The sequence below is a fragment of the Podarcis vaucheri genome, assembly GCF_965113315.1.
Source record: "Podarcis vaucheri genome assembly, chromosome: 8".
In the NCBI taxonomy this organism is placed as follows: Eukaryota; Metazoa; Chordata; class Lepidosauria; order Squamata; family Lacertidae; genus Podarcis; species Podarcis vaucheri.
The window spans coordinates 44,326,867-44,345,124 of record NC_138766.1 but is presented as its reverse complement, the minus strand read 5'-3'; the positions used below and the strand labels follow the sequence as shown (position 1 = coordinate 44,345,124).

Here is an 18,258-nt window from a genome sequence, read left to right as displayed (position 1 = left end):
TGGGAAGAATGGATGCTATCCTCTTGTAAATGCTTCCTGAGGGGAAAAAACAAATATTATGGCCTCAAAAGTGGCTTGAATTCATAGATTATGTGCTTTATTGCAGGAACACCAGCTGAAAGCCAGCTTGCTTTGCAACATAATTCCCTTCACACTCTTTTTACTCATTTAAGTGATCTTCACATGGTTACCAGGGAGCAGAACTGCGCTGCTGGCCCCTTCCCTGAACTCCACACATTAGATGTGGGTATTTGGAAGGGGAAAGGCTTTTCAAATCGACCTATGTGTGTATGGGTTTTCATCCAACAGACATCCACTCCAGGCATGCAGATATTGGAGAGGGAGTGTTCCGGAAATCAAATTATGTCAGGTGCAGCGTTAGAAACTCAGATTTATAAACTAATCACCAAATGGCACCTTAAACATAGGTTACGGTCGCCACAACGGAATGTCCACATGCCGTTTTCCCCCAGTGGGACTTATTGTTATTGTTCATTTCATTTCTATACCACTTTATATTAAAAAAATAATCAAAAAGTTGTTTACATTAAAACAGGAGTTGGCAACCTAAAGCCCATGGGGATTGTTTAACCGGCCCACAAGCTGCCCCTAAACCGAGCCGCCCACTCGGCGAATCCCCGCCCGTTGCGCTAAACTGGCATGGTGTGGGGGCTCACTTTCTCAGTGCTAGAAATAGTGTCTGCGAATGTTCAGATGCCGGAAATCATTTCTGTGCAGACACCGGAAATCACAGCCGCACGCACACGATCCAGCCCACAGAGAGATCTCCGGTAGAGTGAACCGTCCCAGGCGAGGTAAATCATGCCGATCCCTGCATCAAAACATCAAATAAAATACCATAATGACACTTTCTGAGTACCAGAGGAGCTTTGGGATTGGCCTCAAAAGCTTTAGTCACAAAAGAAAATAGATAAAATAACTTTGTCTAAGTATAGCCTAATGACTCTAAATGTTGATGATAAAAAATGCTTTCTGAATTGTCTCAGCAGCAGAAGTTACTTTTTAATTGTTCTGTGTTTACATATCACTTTCGTTGGGAGAACCACCTTTTATTATTCTGCTGGCAGTGTACACATTATTGTTTGCCAATACAAGTATCCATTAAAAAGCCTCAATGTGCTAAAAGAATTGTTGATGCTTTCTTGAGTTAAAAATGAATTATAAATAAAAATCGTAAATCAGCTATGAGCAAATTAAGAGTGTTGGTTTGGGATACTGTATTAATTTTACATTTGGTTTGAATACATGGAAAAAACCTATCATTAGCTGATTTATGCATGCCTGCAAGATCCTGGTTGCCACTTAAAATCGCTTCTGTGTATTTGAGTCTCTACACTGCTGCAGAAACATTTTGAATCAGCTTCCCATTTAGTTTGGTCAAATTGGTGGGAAGTATGCATGCCATTGTTGTGTTTCTGACTCTGAGGGCCTTATGTTGCAAATCCTTGTGAATAAGCAGATTGAATTGTACACATTCCACGAGTCCTAACTCCATGGAAGTTGTTTTTTGCAGCAATCATACCACCACTTGGGCATCTTTGAATCAGTTCCATGTTGTGGTTGCTGTTTCAGTAGTACATTTAGTTTAAAATCAGATGGGAGCTTTGATGTTTCAAAAAGTACAGTGTGAGAACAAATCACAAAGGCTTAAAAACATGAAGGTGATTTATTAAACAGAGCTATACTGTAAAATGCATACCGATACGACACCTTGTTGTGCTCTTTGCCTGAAACTACACTGCATACTTAGACATCTATAATCTAAATAGAGCATTAGATCAAGGATCAGTGAACAATCAGTTAATACCAAAATCACTGTATGTTTCTCTTGTCCCAGCATGCCTTCTGTTGTTGTATTATATTGTATTTACTACCTAAGAGAGAAGTATTGATTCAGTGAGTTGAATTAGCACCTCTCAGCCTACTGGGGCACACAGGGTGAGGAGTTGGAGGCGCACCAGAACTCAAAGATGTTCCTGGTTACTACTTTAGAAGCTCAGTCATGTTGGCAGTGCTGTTCATCTGAAAATCAAGTCAGTGATATCATTGAACTTCAAGATTATACATAGGATTTTATCTAAGGAGGTGTGACTAAGCCTTTCAAGCCAACCCTTTTTGGCATTAGAGTGGGGGACTTATGGGAACAGCCAGTAAAAAAAAAGTTTCAAAAATTATTATTATTATTATTATTATTTAAAAATTATATGGAAATAAATGATTGAGGTAACCCTTCAGCATCACAGCAGGGGACTTTCTTAAATGAAGTTCTGGGGGGCAGATGCAGGCCACAGGTTGTCCACCCACTGATATAAGGAATATGTAATTAAATATGTATAATCTGATTAATGATGTCCAGAATTAATTTTTAATAATGATGAAAGTAATATTTGTTTCAATCAGAGAATATATCATATTGGACAAATATTATAGGTCACCAGTGGTAGAGACTATTATAAGTACAGTGAGTCTTTTTATGTCATTGTGTTTAATGCTTTATTTTCTGTAAACTACTGCCGTTCAGGTTTGGGTGGATGCATAGCTGTCAACCTTCCCTTTTTTTGCGGGAAATTCCCTTATTCCAGCTCCATTTCCCGCTGCTTCCCACTGCTATCCCGGATTGTTAGATATCCCGTAGACTGTCCCTGGGACAGGTGAGGCTGCTGATCCCTTATTTTCGAGGCTGCTGATCCCTTATTTTCAAATCTGAAAGTTGACAGCTATGGGTGGATGAGTAAGGTTTCATTTTGCCCAGCAATATAATGGTAGCATTAAGGTGCTTTAAAAAATAAGTGGATTTTGTTTATGTGAAGAAATATTTGACAGAGATCTCCCATGTTATTTGGAAACTTATTGATGGATTGATTAATTGAGCAGCAATCCTATGCTTGCTTATTTTGGAGTAAATTGTATGTATCCAGTGAAATTTACTGCAGAATAAGCAAGCATAAGATTGCTGCTCAAGAATGGCAGAATTGAGCTGTTTGTAACTAATTAGCAGTTAACGTAAGAATATGAGAGTACCACTTCCAAAATTAGAAGAAAGGGTAAAAATTTTAAATGTTAATTTGGTGACTCACATATGTTTATATATGGAAAAATATTCTAAATTGAGTCTTCCAACTCATTTTGAATATTCACATTTTTAAGAAATGCCATATTCTGCTTTTGTGTATAACTGAGCTTTCATCCAGCATGATGACAAATCAGATTGCATTTCCTAGAACACATAAGAAACTAAGAGCCTGATAGATATTTAAAAGGTGTGCTCACTCTGCATTTTGATAATATTCCCTCCAAAGTAAAATACAGAGAGAAAACCTAGAGTACTATAGTACCATTTAGTTTTCAGGTTCAATTCAAAATGCTGGTGTTTACCTATTAAGTCCTGAACAGCCGAGGCTCTGAATATCTTAGGGAGTTCCTCAGAACCCTTGAGACACAGACTCCCACCCCATTATGATCTATCGGAGAAGCCTTTCATTAGGAATTGTGTAGCTGCAGGTCAGAAAAAGTCCTTTATGATCCCAAAGGAATTATTGTCTTTACCAGTTACTAGAAAACACTGTAAAGGCTTTTCATTTAGGCAGGTTTGTGAAGACTGCTTTTGTAATATATTAAAACTTTTGTTGTTGTTAAATTGCTTGAGCTATAATGCTTTTCATCTAGGACTGCAGCGTTTAGTTAGGTAATGGCATAGATTAATTAAAAAAACCTTTTGATTGTTGGTTAGTAAATTTTACATATTATTTTTAATATAGGTACAGTGGTACCTCAGGTTACATACGCTTCAGGTTACATACGCTTCAGGTTACAGACTCCGCTAACCCAGAAATAGTGCTTCAGGTTAAGAACTTTGCTTCAGGATGAGAACAGAAATTGTGCTCCGGTGGTGTGGCAGCAGCAGGAGGCCCCATTAGGTAAAGTGGTGCTTCAGGTTAAGAACATTTTCAGGTTAAGAACGGACCTCCAGAATGAATTAAGTACTTAACCCAAGGTACCACTGTACATTGCTTCACTTTCAGTTCTAAGTTTTACTTCAACCATGATTTGGCATGTTTTTCAAACTGCTGTATGAGAATGGGGCAAAGAGAAGGAGGAAGATGCCTGCAATTCATTTCAGTTTCAGGTTAAGTACGGACCTCTGGAACGAATTAAGTACTTAACCTGAGGTACCACTGTACCTAGGTTTGAGGAGGTGTATGTTATTTCACCACTCAGTCTGTGTTCTCTCCCTCCACTCTTTTTAATAAAAAGAAGGCACAACAGTTATCAATAACAGGTAGCAGCTCCAGAAATGTAACGCTGCCCACTTGGCTTCTCAGAAGAAAACACTTTGACTCCTCCTCATGGTTCACTTTCGAGTCAAACACTTTCGAGCACAATTCTCAACTTTGACACTGTAGAAATGATCCTGAAAGTATAGGTACTTGCAAAAACTTTAGGGATTCTCTCCTCTCTCACACAGAGTATTCATGTTTCACAATCACACCAGTTGATTAAAACATAATTAATTAATTAATTAATTTTAATTAATTAATATTTCGTTGAGTACAGCAGCACCTCCGGTTGCGCACATGATCTGTTCCAGAGCTCCGGTCGTATCCCGAGGTGTGCATATCCGGAGGTGCCGTTTCTGCGCATGCACGCGGTGCATAGAGCACATCTGCGCATGCACACACAGCGAAACCCGGAAAAATACTTCCAGGTTTGCCACGTTCGCATCCTGAAGCATACGCAACCAGAGGTGTGCGTATGCAGAGGTACCACTGTATAAGCTCCAGTTTTTATTTTTTGTTGAGTATGAGTTCTAATTTCATCCCTGATCTTTACTGGGTATTTGTGATACACTGGTTGGTTGGTTGGTTGGTTTTTATCTTGGTAAAACACCCTTTTCTCCATTATGAAAAAATTAGCAACAAAATGTATGTCAGTCCTAAACACACTTACTAAGGACTAAGCCTTATTGGGCATAGCAGGACTTACTCCAAAGTAAGCATACATAGGATTGCACTGTCTAGTAAATAATCGCTGTGAAAAAGAACAATTAAAGGTACTTGGGAAGCTGCCTTATGCCATGTCAATCTTTTATCCATCTAGTGCAGCATAACCAGTGTTCACTGTCAGTGGTTCTCTAGGGTCTGTGGCAGAGGTATTTGACCTAACCTGCTATATGATCCTTTAAATAAAAAAAAGCCAGTTGCCAGGGATGTACCTTCTGCTCCCAAACCATTGAGCTATAGTGCCTCTAGACTGTGTACAGTGGTACCTTAGTTCCTGAACGGCTTAGTTGTCAAACAAATTGGCTCCCGAACACTGCAAACCTGGAAGTACCATTTTTTTTGCATATAGGGCGACCCCTATTTTTGGGGACTCCAAACTGAGGAAATGGGGAGAGATTGCCCAGAGTTGTTAAGCTTGGGGGGGATTGCCAACAGTCGCTCACACGCCTGACCACCACTGCCAATTGAATGCATCAACAAAGCCACCAATCATCTGCCCACTCACTACCAGCAGCCACCGATCGCCTGCCCAATTGTCACAGCAGCCAATCACCAGCAAACCTTGCAGCAGCCACCAATCACACACCCAAACAACACTGACAGTCTCCTGCTCATGGCAGCCACCGACTGCCCATTCTACTGCTGCACTATCTGTGTATAAGACGACCCCCAATTTTTAGCATTTTTAATAATAAAAAATATCTTCTTATACACGGGAAAATATGGGAAGTGTTCCAGTTTGCGAACGTTTTCCAGAAGCTGAACATACGACACAGCTTCCGATTGAGTGCGGGAAGCCTCCTGCAGCCAATCGGAAGCCATGCCTTGGTTTTCGAACCAAGTTTTGGGAGTTGAACGGACTCGCGGAACGGATTAAGTTCAAGAACCAGGGTACTACTGTGTCTATGTTTGGTGAAAAAGGGGGGGGGGGGAGCGTCTATGTCAGTTTCCCAGGCTTCTATTTTCAAGCTCACTTTAATTTTGTCCCTTTCTAATAGGCTGGGTATATTTGAGTTCTTTTCTTTTTTTTTTTTTAAGTCCAAAAACTGCATGCAGTTGAGTGTCCAGTGTAGATGGATTCTAAGCTGAAACATTTCCTGTTCCTAACATTTATCATATCTATTCTCGTTCTTTGTTACTGAAGAAATGTTTTGCGTGAAATATTCATCTAGTTTATAAGAATAAAGTATTAAATGATGGCTAGTAATATTATCAAATGAACTTACTGGCTTCTGAAGAGCTATCTTCCTTAACTGTAATTAAGAAGTTACTGAAATCAAAAAGGTTTCAAATATAACTGAATTTCTGAATTGTTAATTTTTGCAGTGTTGTAACACTAAGCATCAGTGCTTCAGGCTGCAAACCTATACAAACTTTCCTGGGGAACAAGTCCCGTTGAACTCAGTGAGACTTACTTGAGAGTAATATATAGGATTGTAATGTAAAAGAGGCAGAAAATGCTATTCTTTCTTTGACTTGTAATGAAGATTATATGGGATTTTAATTAAATGAATGGAATTAATAAACTTTGTAAGAATTCTTGTTCTGACTGCCTAACTTTACTAACATTATTTGTGCACACAAAACTATTTACAAGACAGTAAGTTTTGGAGCTGGGAACTGATTAAAGTTTTGAGCTTATTAATTATGCTTAAATATTTAATTAATTTAAACTCCCATTTTCAGTATGTATCCTGGCTTGAACCCCAAGAACCACAATCAGTTTTCTTCCAGGATCTCCTACCACTCTTCCACTGCCATCCCCTCATCTATCTCTCCTCCGCCTTCCAAGCAAGTCCAGAAGGTTGGGCAATCCTCCAGAACAGTATTTGGGGCAGCATGGTTTGACTAGATTGGTTTGTCTGGTGGATATGAACCTTGCTTACAGAGCAGGAAGTAGCATGTGCTTGCCCTTTTCTATGCCTTGTCAAGGGAGGATGTAAAATTCACTATTGCAAACTTCATAAAATAATGTCACAGACTGAAATGTGCAACAAAAAACCCCAATAACTTTACTTACCATTCTCCAAATTTTACTGTAGCTAAACTCAGAATAAGCACAGTTCTGGACTTCAGTCCGTTGACATTCCCTAGAATTCATGAACCTTCCTTCCATTCATCAATTTGGCTTCTACTGTTAGATAAATCAGCAGATGCTCCTCTAGTGATGACCAGAAACCAGCTTGGCAAAAATTAAAACAAATTAATGAAGAATAGGTTTGTCTTTGAGCTTATTGGACAGATAGATAAATGTACAGAGGCTGAATACCTCCAGTTACTACATGCTGGGGATAAACAAGGGATTACCATTAACATCATACCCTGCTTGTGAGCTGTCTACAGGCATTTATTTTATTGACTACAGATGGAACAGTAGATTAGGGAGACCTTTGGGCTGATCCAATGAAGCTGTTCTTAAGTACCTATTAGAAATAAACACAAATGGTTTACTTGAGTGCCATCACCAATGTGTATGATTTCACACAGTGTATCTATGTTTAAATTCTGTAATCTATAATTATATACTTTGGTAAATCCATCCACATGCTTAAAAAATAGGATGAAGTTGCAAATAAATCTGCTTGCTGAAAGAGGAATGTAAAAGGACATGAAAATGAGCCCCTGTTCACAGGCTTATGGAGTAACAAAGGACAGTTGTGTGTTTTGTTTATGAAGGTGTATTACGTACAGAAATAATTTGTTTCATCAGAAACTTGCAGTGGCATGGCATGGCAGTATTCTGCTAGGAGTTGATTACGTCATACCAGTCTCTTGGACCTACACAAATACATCCTGAGGAGGAAAGAGAGAACACTGTTTACTAACTCTCCAGGCTAATGTTTGATACATCAAATCACTTTTCTTAAAAGCTCATAGTACAATTCACCAAGTTGTTGATGTGATGAGATGTAATGGAAACAAAATGACCTTGCAAAGAATATGTAGAATATTTAGAAAATTAGGGAAAGGGCTACTTCTGTCAGTAGTGATAGCTTTCACTAATTAGCAAGAGTAATTGCATGATTATTGCACACCTAGAAATTATTCTAGAAAAAAGGCCTGCTGGGGGTAGAGATAATCTTCTCCCAAGGGTTGCCCTCTAATTAAGTGTACACTAAAGCAGGTGTACACAGAGATTTTGAACATCATGTTAAGCAGGTCCCTTGGCTTCCAACTTGGCTATTCCTAAATGAGTTTTAATGAGTGTTATGTCTCAGGTTGTGTGCTAATGAAGCTTTTGTTGTAAGTTGTGCTGAAAAATTAAGGGAAAGAGATTTATTTGCATATTACAACCCTCTTTGGCTTTGTTGCTAGCTCAGTAGATGGGACAGTAAGCTGCTGTGTCTCCATAGCAAAATACTGGAAACTCCTTTGAACAAACCTGTACATGCAGCATTGAAAGGTGGCTGTGTTGAAGCCACAGGGGACATTTCCTGTCTTCTAAACAAAAGCATGATTATCATGGGAATCTGCTTGTTTGTTTGAAATATGAGTGTGTGGATATTTATTTTAGATTGTGTTTAATGCTGTAAAATATTTTAAAAGAGCAAAACATCCAAATCAAATATGACAAGGGATGCAGCAAATAGACTCTGAACTACGCATTTAGCATTGACATTTGATTATATTAAGCGTTCTTTGTAGGAGAATAGCTATGGAGGAATTATGCCCTGTTCATCCATGGTCTGTTTGTCACTTTAATTTGGAGGAAGAACATGTAAGACCTATTTTCAGGTGCCTGTTTTCTGTGATGTAGGTTCCAGCAACCTGCCATAATGTATTTACCATGTCACTCAACTCAGTTGATGTTGTTGTCACATTTAGGGGGCAATCCAATGGCAAGGTGAACCAGGTTGAACATCTTAGGATGCAGCAGATCTCTAGCTCAGTCAGCTGATTCCTGGCTCCCCAACCCTGGCACAACCAATGATACACCAGCGTAACTTGCTAATCACAGATCAGTTGGCTGAGAAGAGTCCCCAAAAAGGGCATGGTGGGGGCAGAACCAGAAAGGGGAGACTTGGGCTGCATATGAAGCCGGTTCAGCTCAGTCACATGACCTAGCAACCTAGCATATTTTATGGGCTTGTTTTCCCGCTGCCAAGCTAAGGCAGAGCAGCAGTAGCAGTCCTACTGCTGAACAGGGTTTTGATCTAGTGTAACTTTATGCCAACTTAATTTGCATTGTATTGCTTTACACCAGCTTCTTGTGTATAGGATTGCTCCTTAACCTCTCTTAGGCTAAATCATGTCTATGTTAAAAATATCAAATGTTTGAGACAAATTATCACAGATTTTGAACTTTTTACCATTCGGACAAATAGCTATATTTTACCTCCATATTTTACCTATAGGTGAGCAAACAATTTTAACACAGGAACTTCCTAAACAAAAGTCCTTGTGCCAAGAATTATTCAAGACAGAGAGCATTCCTGTATGATCTCTCTTCTTTTTATGATAATCAGCAGGACCGTCTTAAGCATATCCGGCGCCGTGGTGCAGATACGCCCCCGTTTCCCAGAGTTGTTGACCTTTTTTAGGGTGGACGGCGCTGCCGGAGAGGGCAGGCAGTGGCTGGAGGGCAGCTCCTCCAGCGGGAAAGAGGCGGAGGCTGGACGCGCCACCTCCTGGCTCAACTTGCCACTTTGTGCTATGGTGGCCATGGCAGATGAAGGCTCCAGGTGCGGTGCTGCTTTGGCGCGGCATGGTGGAGGCGGGCGTGACTGGCGAGCTGATGCCAGGGGAAGCCGCGTCCAGCCTCTCCCTCTTCCCTGGCGCCCTCCAGAACTCTTCCCTGGCGCCAACCTCTATGGGTAAGATGCCCCTGATAACCAGTCATGGGTGCCCACCAGATTTCATCACAATCTTTAAAGATACACTCACTTTTAAAGTAAATGCATAGGTTAATGGACAAGTTTTCCTCCTTCAAAAAAATAGGTTCTTGTAGGAATAGTGACTTTCTGAGCATTTACAGGTGTTGTCCAACTTCAATGCCACCAGCCCAGCCAGCCTGGTCAGTGATCAGGAATGGCATTTAGAAATGATGATGGTGATGATGATGATGTACTCTATGTGCAATTATTTGAATGTTGAATAAGTTTGTTCCTAATTATAAGAAGGGAAAGACAGTTTACTGTAAAATAATAAACAGTGCAGTGCCTTACTAAATCTCTGGGAATAACTATACAGTACTCAGGACATAATTATTGCATACTCTTGTTGTACGCTGAGGATGTTTATGAGCAATACTAAAGCATCTGCTCTGAGCTGCAAAAAGTCTAAATTAGGAAATGTGAGAGTTTACCAAGTCCAGCATTTTTCAGAGTTATGACTAACATAGTAGGAGAGAGAAGACACAGTCCACATAGTTTGAGGCGGATTGCTGCTTAAAGTTAAAATCAGTTCGCACACTTCTAAGAGGATGTCCTGTTGAACTGAGTGAAACGAGACTTCTAAGTAAAGTGACTGTACTTTCAACCTTGTTGTTTATTAATGCAGCCACGTGAATCCTTTAACAAGTAGTTCTTCTATCCTAATGTTTGAGGTTTACCTATTGTCAAAAATAACACTGTTGAGTGCACATGTTTCCTGAACTGTCATTCTTTGTTCCAAGGGCAGGCTCCTTTTCATACTGTGCTGGAAAAAAGTGTGGCTTTTACTATCTTGTGGGCCAGTTGGATCAGCCCTACCCATTTCTTTTCTGTTCGGACATTGTTCTTTTGTGATGGCCCTTGGCTAAACAAACTGATTAATTATACACTGGTAACCTTTCTGTGCTTAAAGCTCACAGCTCAAGCCCAACCTTTTATTTAGCTCAGCCCTTCCTAGGTGTTTAACCTATGTTCCCCATCCAGCATGGTCCTTCTAAAAAACAAAAACAATTATTTTTCCTTCTGAAACACTTGCCTACTCAACACTTCTCAACCTCCTGGTTCCCACCCAGGACTCTACCCTTCCACCTTGTCTCTCAACCCAGGGTGCAAACAAACTAACAAATCAACAAATCACCTCCTCAAATCTCACAACAAAGAGAGTTCATGGAACCTGCTGACCATAGTCTCTCTAGGCTTGCTTTTATGGGCCTTTTGTAGTTGAAGAAAACATTAGCTATCTTATGTTCACCTGAGGGAAATCCGCTTTTTAGAAGTACTTTTATCCATTTAAATTTCATAGAATCATAGAGTTGGAAGAGACCACAAGGGCCATCGAGTCCAACCCCCTGCCAAGCAGGAAACACCATCAGAGCACTCCTGACATATGGTTGTCAAGCCTCTGCTTAAAGACCTCCAAAGGAGGAGACTCCACCACACTCCTTGGCAGCAAATTCCACTGTCAAACAGCTCTTACTGTCAGGAAGTTCTTCCTAATGTTTAGGTGGAATCTTCTTTCTTGTAGTTTGGATCCATTGCTCCGTGTCCGCTTCTCTGGAGCAGCAGAAAACAACCTTTCTCCCTCCTCTATGTGACATCCTTTTATATATTTGAACATGGCTATCATATCACCCCTTAACCTCCTCTTCTCCAGGCTAAACATGCCCAGCTCCCTTAGCCGTTCCTCATAAGGCATCGTTTCCAGGCCTTTGACCATTTTGGTTGCCCTCCTCTGGACACGTTCCAGTTTGTCAGTGTCCTTCTTGAACTGTGATGCCCAGAACTGGACACAGTACTCCAGGTGAGGTCTGACCAGAGCAGAATACAGTGGCACTATTACTTCCCTTGATCTAGATGCTATACTCCTATTGATGCAGCCCAGAATTGCATTGGCTTTTTTGGCTGCCGCGTCACACTGTTGGCTCATGTCAAGTTTGTGGTCAACCAAGACTCCTAGATCCTTTTCACATGTACTGCTCTCAAGCCAGGTGTCCTCCATCTTGTATTTGTGCCTCTCATTTTTTTTGCCCAAGTGCAATATTTTACATTTCTCCCTGTTAAAATTCATCTTGTTTGTTTTTGCCCAGTTCTCTAATCTGTCAAGGTCGTTTTGAAGTGTGATCCTGTCCTCTGGGGTGTTAGCCACCCCTCCCAGTTTGGTGTCATCTGCAAATTTGATCAGGATGCCCTTGAGTCCATCATCCAAGTCATTGATAAAGATGTTGAATAAGACCGGGCCCAAGACAGAACCTGTGGCACCCCACTAGTCACTCTTCTCCAGGATGAAGAGGAACCATTGATGATCACCCTTTGGGTTCGGTCAGTCAGCCAGTTACAAATCCACTGAGTGGTAGCATAGTCAAGGCCGCATTTTACCAGCTTCTTTACAAGAATATCATGGGGCACCTTGTCAAATGCCTTGCTGAAATCAAGGTAGGCTACATCCACTGCGTTCCCTTCATCTACCAGGCTTGTAATTCTGTCAAAAAACGAGATCAGGTTAGTCTGACATAACTTATTTTTCAGAAATCCATGCTGACTATTGGTGATCACAGCATTCCTTTCTAGGTGCTCACAGACTGTTTGCTTAATGATCTGCTCCAGAATCTTCCCTGGTATTGATGTCAGACTGACTGGGCGGTAATTATTTGGGTCCTCTCTTTTCCCCTTTTTGAAAATAGGGACAACATTTGCCCTCCTCCATTTCACCTGTGGTATGAAAGGACAGTCATAGTTAAAAAGAGAAAAAGCAGCCACAGCAGTGTTTTTTAAAGGATTTTCCAAAGTGGTTTAGATTTCAGTCTGCTGCCTGATCATATACCAAAGGACTACTGATCATACATGTTTGATTATGTTCAACACAGAATAAACAAAACAACAAAGCATTGTTAAAAGGGATGTGATTTTAAAATGGTCCAGAGTTAGAGAATTTGCCTCCAGTCAGACACAAACGCACACCTATGTCAGAATTTTAATAGTGTGAAATGTATTTTGCTAACATAGGTATGCAAGCATTTGAACCTTTCCAAGTGATGGTCTCCTCTTCTGAGTGGAATATTTTATTCTGTTTTTAAAATCAATAAATGTTTGCTTTCTAGTGAATTGATTAATTTTCCATAGAATTCTGACACTTGGATAAACTAATATGAGCACATCCTTTCAAACCATTTTAATTTTTTAAAAAAATCTAGCAACCTCTATGTGCACTGCATTTTTTCCCTTTTGTTTGAAGCAGGAAGTCATTTTGGAGCTGAAGGTAATGAAATTCTTGAGACCTGATCTAATGAGTAATATGTAAAAAGATTTTTTCCTTACTAAAAACCTCACTAGTTGTCTCTCGCCCCCCCCTTTCTTTTTCAAGAACCTGTTAACTTTAAAGTAACATCCCACCTTCTGCTAGGACCTATGTATGACTCAGGGTGAAGTTACATTTTAAATGGAAATTGTGATAGACAGCACCTATAATTACAGCAATTTTTTATCTGGCTGTTTGAACTGTCAAGCTAGTCACTGAGTGCATAAAGTACTAGAAACGGTACAGGAGGTTTATACATACATTAAATTAATCTTTCAGAGCAACTTGACTATTTAAAGCTGAAATATAGAATTCAGAAACATTTCCAAGACATTTCTAAAAAGAGAAAGGATAGAAGCAAACTTGTTCTTTCATATTTTATTTGTGTTGATTCACATGACCAACTTTATTTTGTAATTGCATATGTTTGAAGTTATTAACAGTATCACATATTAGCTGTCCTAAATAGTAATGTGAATGCAGTATTCATCAAGAACCATTCTCTTTATCATCACCTGATTGTGTGAATTAGCTCTTCGGAATGATGCATGTCCTAATTTGCATATACAGAAAATATCCATGTTAGTCCGACTCAGAGTAGACCTATGACAAGCGTTCTTCTGAATAAAACCTAGTTGAATGCAACCAACAGTATCCGTTTTTTGGAAACCCAGGGGGAATTTCTTTTTTGAAGGTGCCTTTACATAATAAAGAATCCAGAATAAAAACTTAACCTGAGAGGAGGCTAGCTTCAGATCTTACCCAAGCTCTGAAGTGGTGTGCTTTGTCTGTGATTTGCTCAGGGGTTGCATTCTGGGTCATTGCATGCCTGCATGAAATCACATGCAATTGAAACACCCCGTTCTGCCCTGTTCTGCTTCCTCCTCTGTTCTGCCCTTTAGTGACTTTTTAATGACGTTTCTGGGTCACTTCCAGGTTCAGCGCTGTGTGCATGTGCACACATATCAGTCTCACCTAAGACAGGGTGGGGGTGTTCCTGTATTTGATGCCTCCCTCCAACCCATTTAAGTTTGAAAGCCCATCCAAAATGAGCAAGTGAAATGATGTATGTATCTTTTTCAAATCATAACATAAACAAGTCAAATAAATTAAAACAGTATACAATTTTTTAAAACCACAAAGAGGTGTTACGTTAAAGATTTGATTTTGCTGCAAAAATATGCATGGCTACGCTCCAAAGATTGTTGTTCTTGACCATAAAATTTAAATTCCGAAGTTGAGATATGGGTCAGTTCTTTTAGGCAGAGAGCATAGTATCCTGCTTGCGGTTTACCAGTATTGTAACTTCTTCAATTTTTGAAAGGGTGCAACAACAAAATATTTGCTGCTGAAATGGAATACACAAGATGAAACAGTTAAATCAGCTATGATTAAGTGGGCACAGGACATTGGTCATAACATTATGTTTGCTGACTGGGAATGGTTGTGGAACACCGGGATAAAATTTACGGCATGTAATGCCTTAAAGGAAAATATTATGAAAATGATCTATAGGTGGTACATGACCCCAGTCAAGCTAGCAAAGATCTACCATTTGCCTGATAACAAGTGTTGGAAATGTAAAGAAACTGAAGGTACTTTCTATCACCTTTGGTGGACGTGCCCAAAGATTAAGGCTTTCTGGGAGATGATATATAATGAAAGGAAAAAGGTACTCAAATGTACCTTCACTAAGAAACCAGAGGCCTTTCTCTTGGGCATTGTCGGCCAATTGGTGTTAAAGAAAGATAGAACTTTTTTTTATGTATGCTACGACAGCAGCAAGAATACTCATCGCAAAGTATTGGAAGACACAAGATCTACCCACCGTGGAAGAATGGCAGATGAAAGTGATGGACTACATGACACTGGCTGAGATGACGGGCAGAATCCGTGATCAGGGGAAGGAGACGGCGGAAGAAGATTGGAAGAAATTTAAAATCTATCTTAAGAACTATTATAAAATAGATGAATGTTAAAATGTCGAGGTTTTGAGAAAGAAAAAAGGATTACAGTGACATAAGAATAAGTTGAAGAAAAGACTAAGAGGGCACATATTTGACAAAATTACTTAGAAGCTGCTGAAAAAATCTTGGAAATTGGGATGCAGAAAGGGGAGGTATGGGGGAGTCTGAGAAATGAGGGTGATGAAAAAAAAGGTTATGAAATTATACATGTTTGTTTGTCTTTTTATTTGTTTGTATTGTTTAAAAAATTGTAAAACCAATAAAAAATTTATAAAAAAAACAACAACAAAATATTTGGGGGGAAACAGTATGTTGGGGAGCTTCCTGGACCCCTTAAGAAGAGTTTAGTTGATTATATCTCTTTCTATATAAATATGAGTCATAATTCAAATATTTCATCAAAATTAATATGTTATCACATTTCCAATTTTCAGGAATTCTTTGAACACGCAAAAAAGCTCTGGGATGACGAAGGAGTAAAGGCATGCTTCGAGAGATCAAATGAATACCAGTTGATTGATTGTGCACAATAGTAAGTGCTTCTTACAGAACAATGTACTTGTGTAAGCCTGAAAACCAGCATTCTAAATTAAGGATTGGAGGCCAGTGGAAACTTACAGAAAGCATTTTTGTTTTGCTTTGTGTTTGAGGGAGGTGTTTTTTTCGCAGGAAAGGGAATGTTCCTCATACACTACACCTGATTTATTATGGCCATTTCTCCTCTCTCAAACCTCACTTACAGTGACTGCTCCTCTCACTCAGTCCACCAACTATGTAATTACTCCATGTTTTAGTTATACAGTATCCCCATTCCAAAGTAAATATCAACTTATCATAATACATAACATTTGGTGGGGTGCAAGTTGTTACAAAACTTAGCGTTCTTTTAAAATCAGTATTATAATGAAATACACACACACTTTAAAGACTTAGAGCCTGATCCTGCCAAAGTTGACTACTTTTCAGTCCTACTTATTTCAATAGCTGAGAGTGATGCACATACTTGGAACTCCCCAACTGTAAACTGTGGAACTTAAATGTGCTTAATTTGGACTGGAACATAACTATGCATACGGAACCAAGTTGATATGTTTCCCCCTCTGCTTATCAATACTAATTTATTATATTGGTTCTATGGGGTATTTTGGTGCTTGTTTTCATTTATGTGATATGTATCCACTTTTTTGGGGGGGAACGTGGGTGGCGCTGTGGTCTAAACCAACAGCCTAGGGCTTGCCGAACAGAAGGTCGGTGGTTCGAATCCCCGCGATGGGGTGAGCTCTCGCTTGGTCCCTGCTCCCACCAACCTAGCAGTTCGAAAGTATGTCAAAGTGCAAGTAGATAAATAGGTACCGCTCCGGCGGGAAGGTAAACGGTGTTTCCGTGCACTGCTCTGGTTCGCCAGAAGTGGCTTTGTCATGCTGGCCACATGACCCGGCAGCTGTACGCAGGCTCCCTCGGCCAACAAAGCGAGATGAGCGCTGTAACCCCAGAGTCGTCCGCAACTGGACCTAACAGTCAGGGGTCCCTTTACCTTTATCCATTTTTTTCAATAATATCCTATTTTTAAGAGCTTGAATAAGAATAAAACTTGAGGATCAGCTTTTTCCTTTCAGCTCATCTGAATTTTGTTTAAGTAAGAGTCAGGTTAGTATATAATAGAGGATTTATGATAAATGGAAAAAAACTTGGAACTAGGCAGGATATTTCACTTGGTTATGTGTGCTTTTAGGTATATCTTTGACAAAAACTTGACACATTTTTCCCTCTAACTAAAACAGTTATTCCATTCGCTTATACTGAACACTGGAAAATTAATATCATGCCAGAAAGACAGTATTTTGAAATATATATACTGTAATAAGACATGGTCCACAAAAAACCAGCATATATTTACCATCTATAATTTTGGGGGAAGTGTTGGGTTTTATTTGGGGATGGAGTTAAAGTGGTAAATTTTGATCTGTTTTGCAAGATAGGTGAGGTACTCTATAAACACATAAATAATTCTCTATGAGGAAATGATTATACATTTAAAGAAGGGGTACAAAAAAAGTAGTTTGGGATCTACTTGCAGATCTCTTGGTGATTTGTAATAGATTTAGAAGATCAAGATTTTTGATTCCTGGTTATTTAACAAAAGCAACATATGAAAAAGGCTCCTCCACTCCAAATTAGGCCAGTGAAATCACCAAAGCTTGGATGGAAGCCACGAGAGGATTTCTGGGTGGCAAGAAACATGAACTTTGTTCTGGTATTATAAACAAATTCCTGGACTGAGCATGTGCTCAAAGATACTACATTCTTTAATTCTAAGGGTATATCTGGCTCCTATTCCTTAAAAAAAATTAAAAAAAAAATTGAAGGAAGACGTTACTCTCTCCCTCCTGAAAAACCCCCAAACCATAAAGGATTCCTCCTTGGTAAGAACGGTTAAATAAGTGACCAGTTCAATCCTCCTTCCCCTCAGAAAAGAATAAATCAGTAGAAGGCATTGTACAGAGCAATATAGCTTGACGCAAATAAAAAATACAGCATCAACACATTTCTAGAAACCTCATGGGAAAAGGAGGCTTTTCCAGTTTCACAGCAATTCCACCCAACATACATCTTTGTCAGCTCTAGTCCTTGTCCCAAAGCCTGAGAAATGCCCAGTCATTCCTGCTGTGGCTCTGTGCTATCTAATATAAATCACAAACGTGTTATAATAGTCCAGTGTTGATTATTATTCTTTCTGCAGCCTCAGTTTGAAAGACAGTTTCTCACCCATTGCAGTATTCCATTATTTTTCACTTCGGCATGGTTGGTGAAGCTTCCAATTTTAGCATAAAGCAAAGTAGATACTGAAAGTCTGAAGAAAGCATGTCTCTGATTTAAAGCTACTTTCTTCCAGGTCAAATAATCATTAACTTTTTTTCAAAAATAATAATATAAGGTACCCCCTTTTGGAGGGAGAAAGGCAGGGTTTACACCTCTAAATAATTAAATGGGTGGCAAGTTATCATACTTGTGTTATAGTTTGTTGTCATGAGATTTACCTCAATGGCATAATGCATATTTCTGTCTTACTGCAGACGAAACACAACTGTAGGTATCGGGGTGGT

General features: G+C 39.5%; 1 protein-coding gene across 3 annotated transcripts in view; it reads left to right on the top strand.

The window, feature by feature from the left end:
• Nucleotides 1-18,258, top strand: part of GNAL (G protein subunit alpha L) — a 130,826-nt gene that overhangs the window by 69,104 nt on the left and 43,464 nt on the right. For all 3 annotated transcript variants that reach the window (XM_082234915.1, XM_082234916.1, XM_082234917.1), the window contains exon 5: nucleotides 15,589-15,686. In XM_082234915.1, the coding sequence (XP_082091041.1) occupies nucleotides 15,589-15,686 (98 nt within the window). The remainder of the gene's footprint in view (nucleotides 1-15,588; nucleotides 15,687-18,258) is intronic.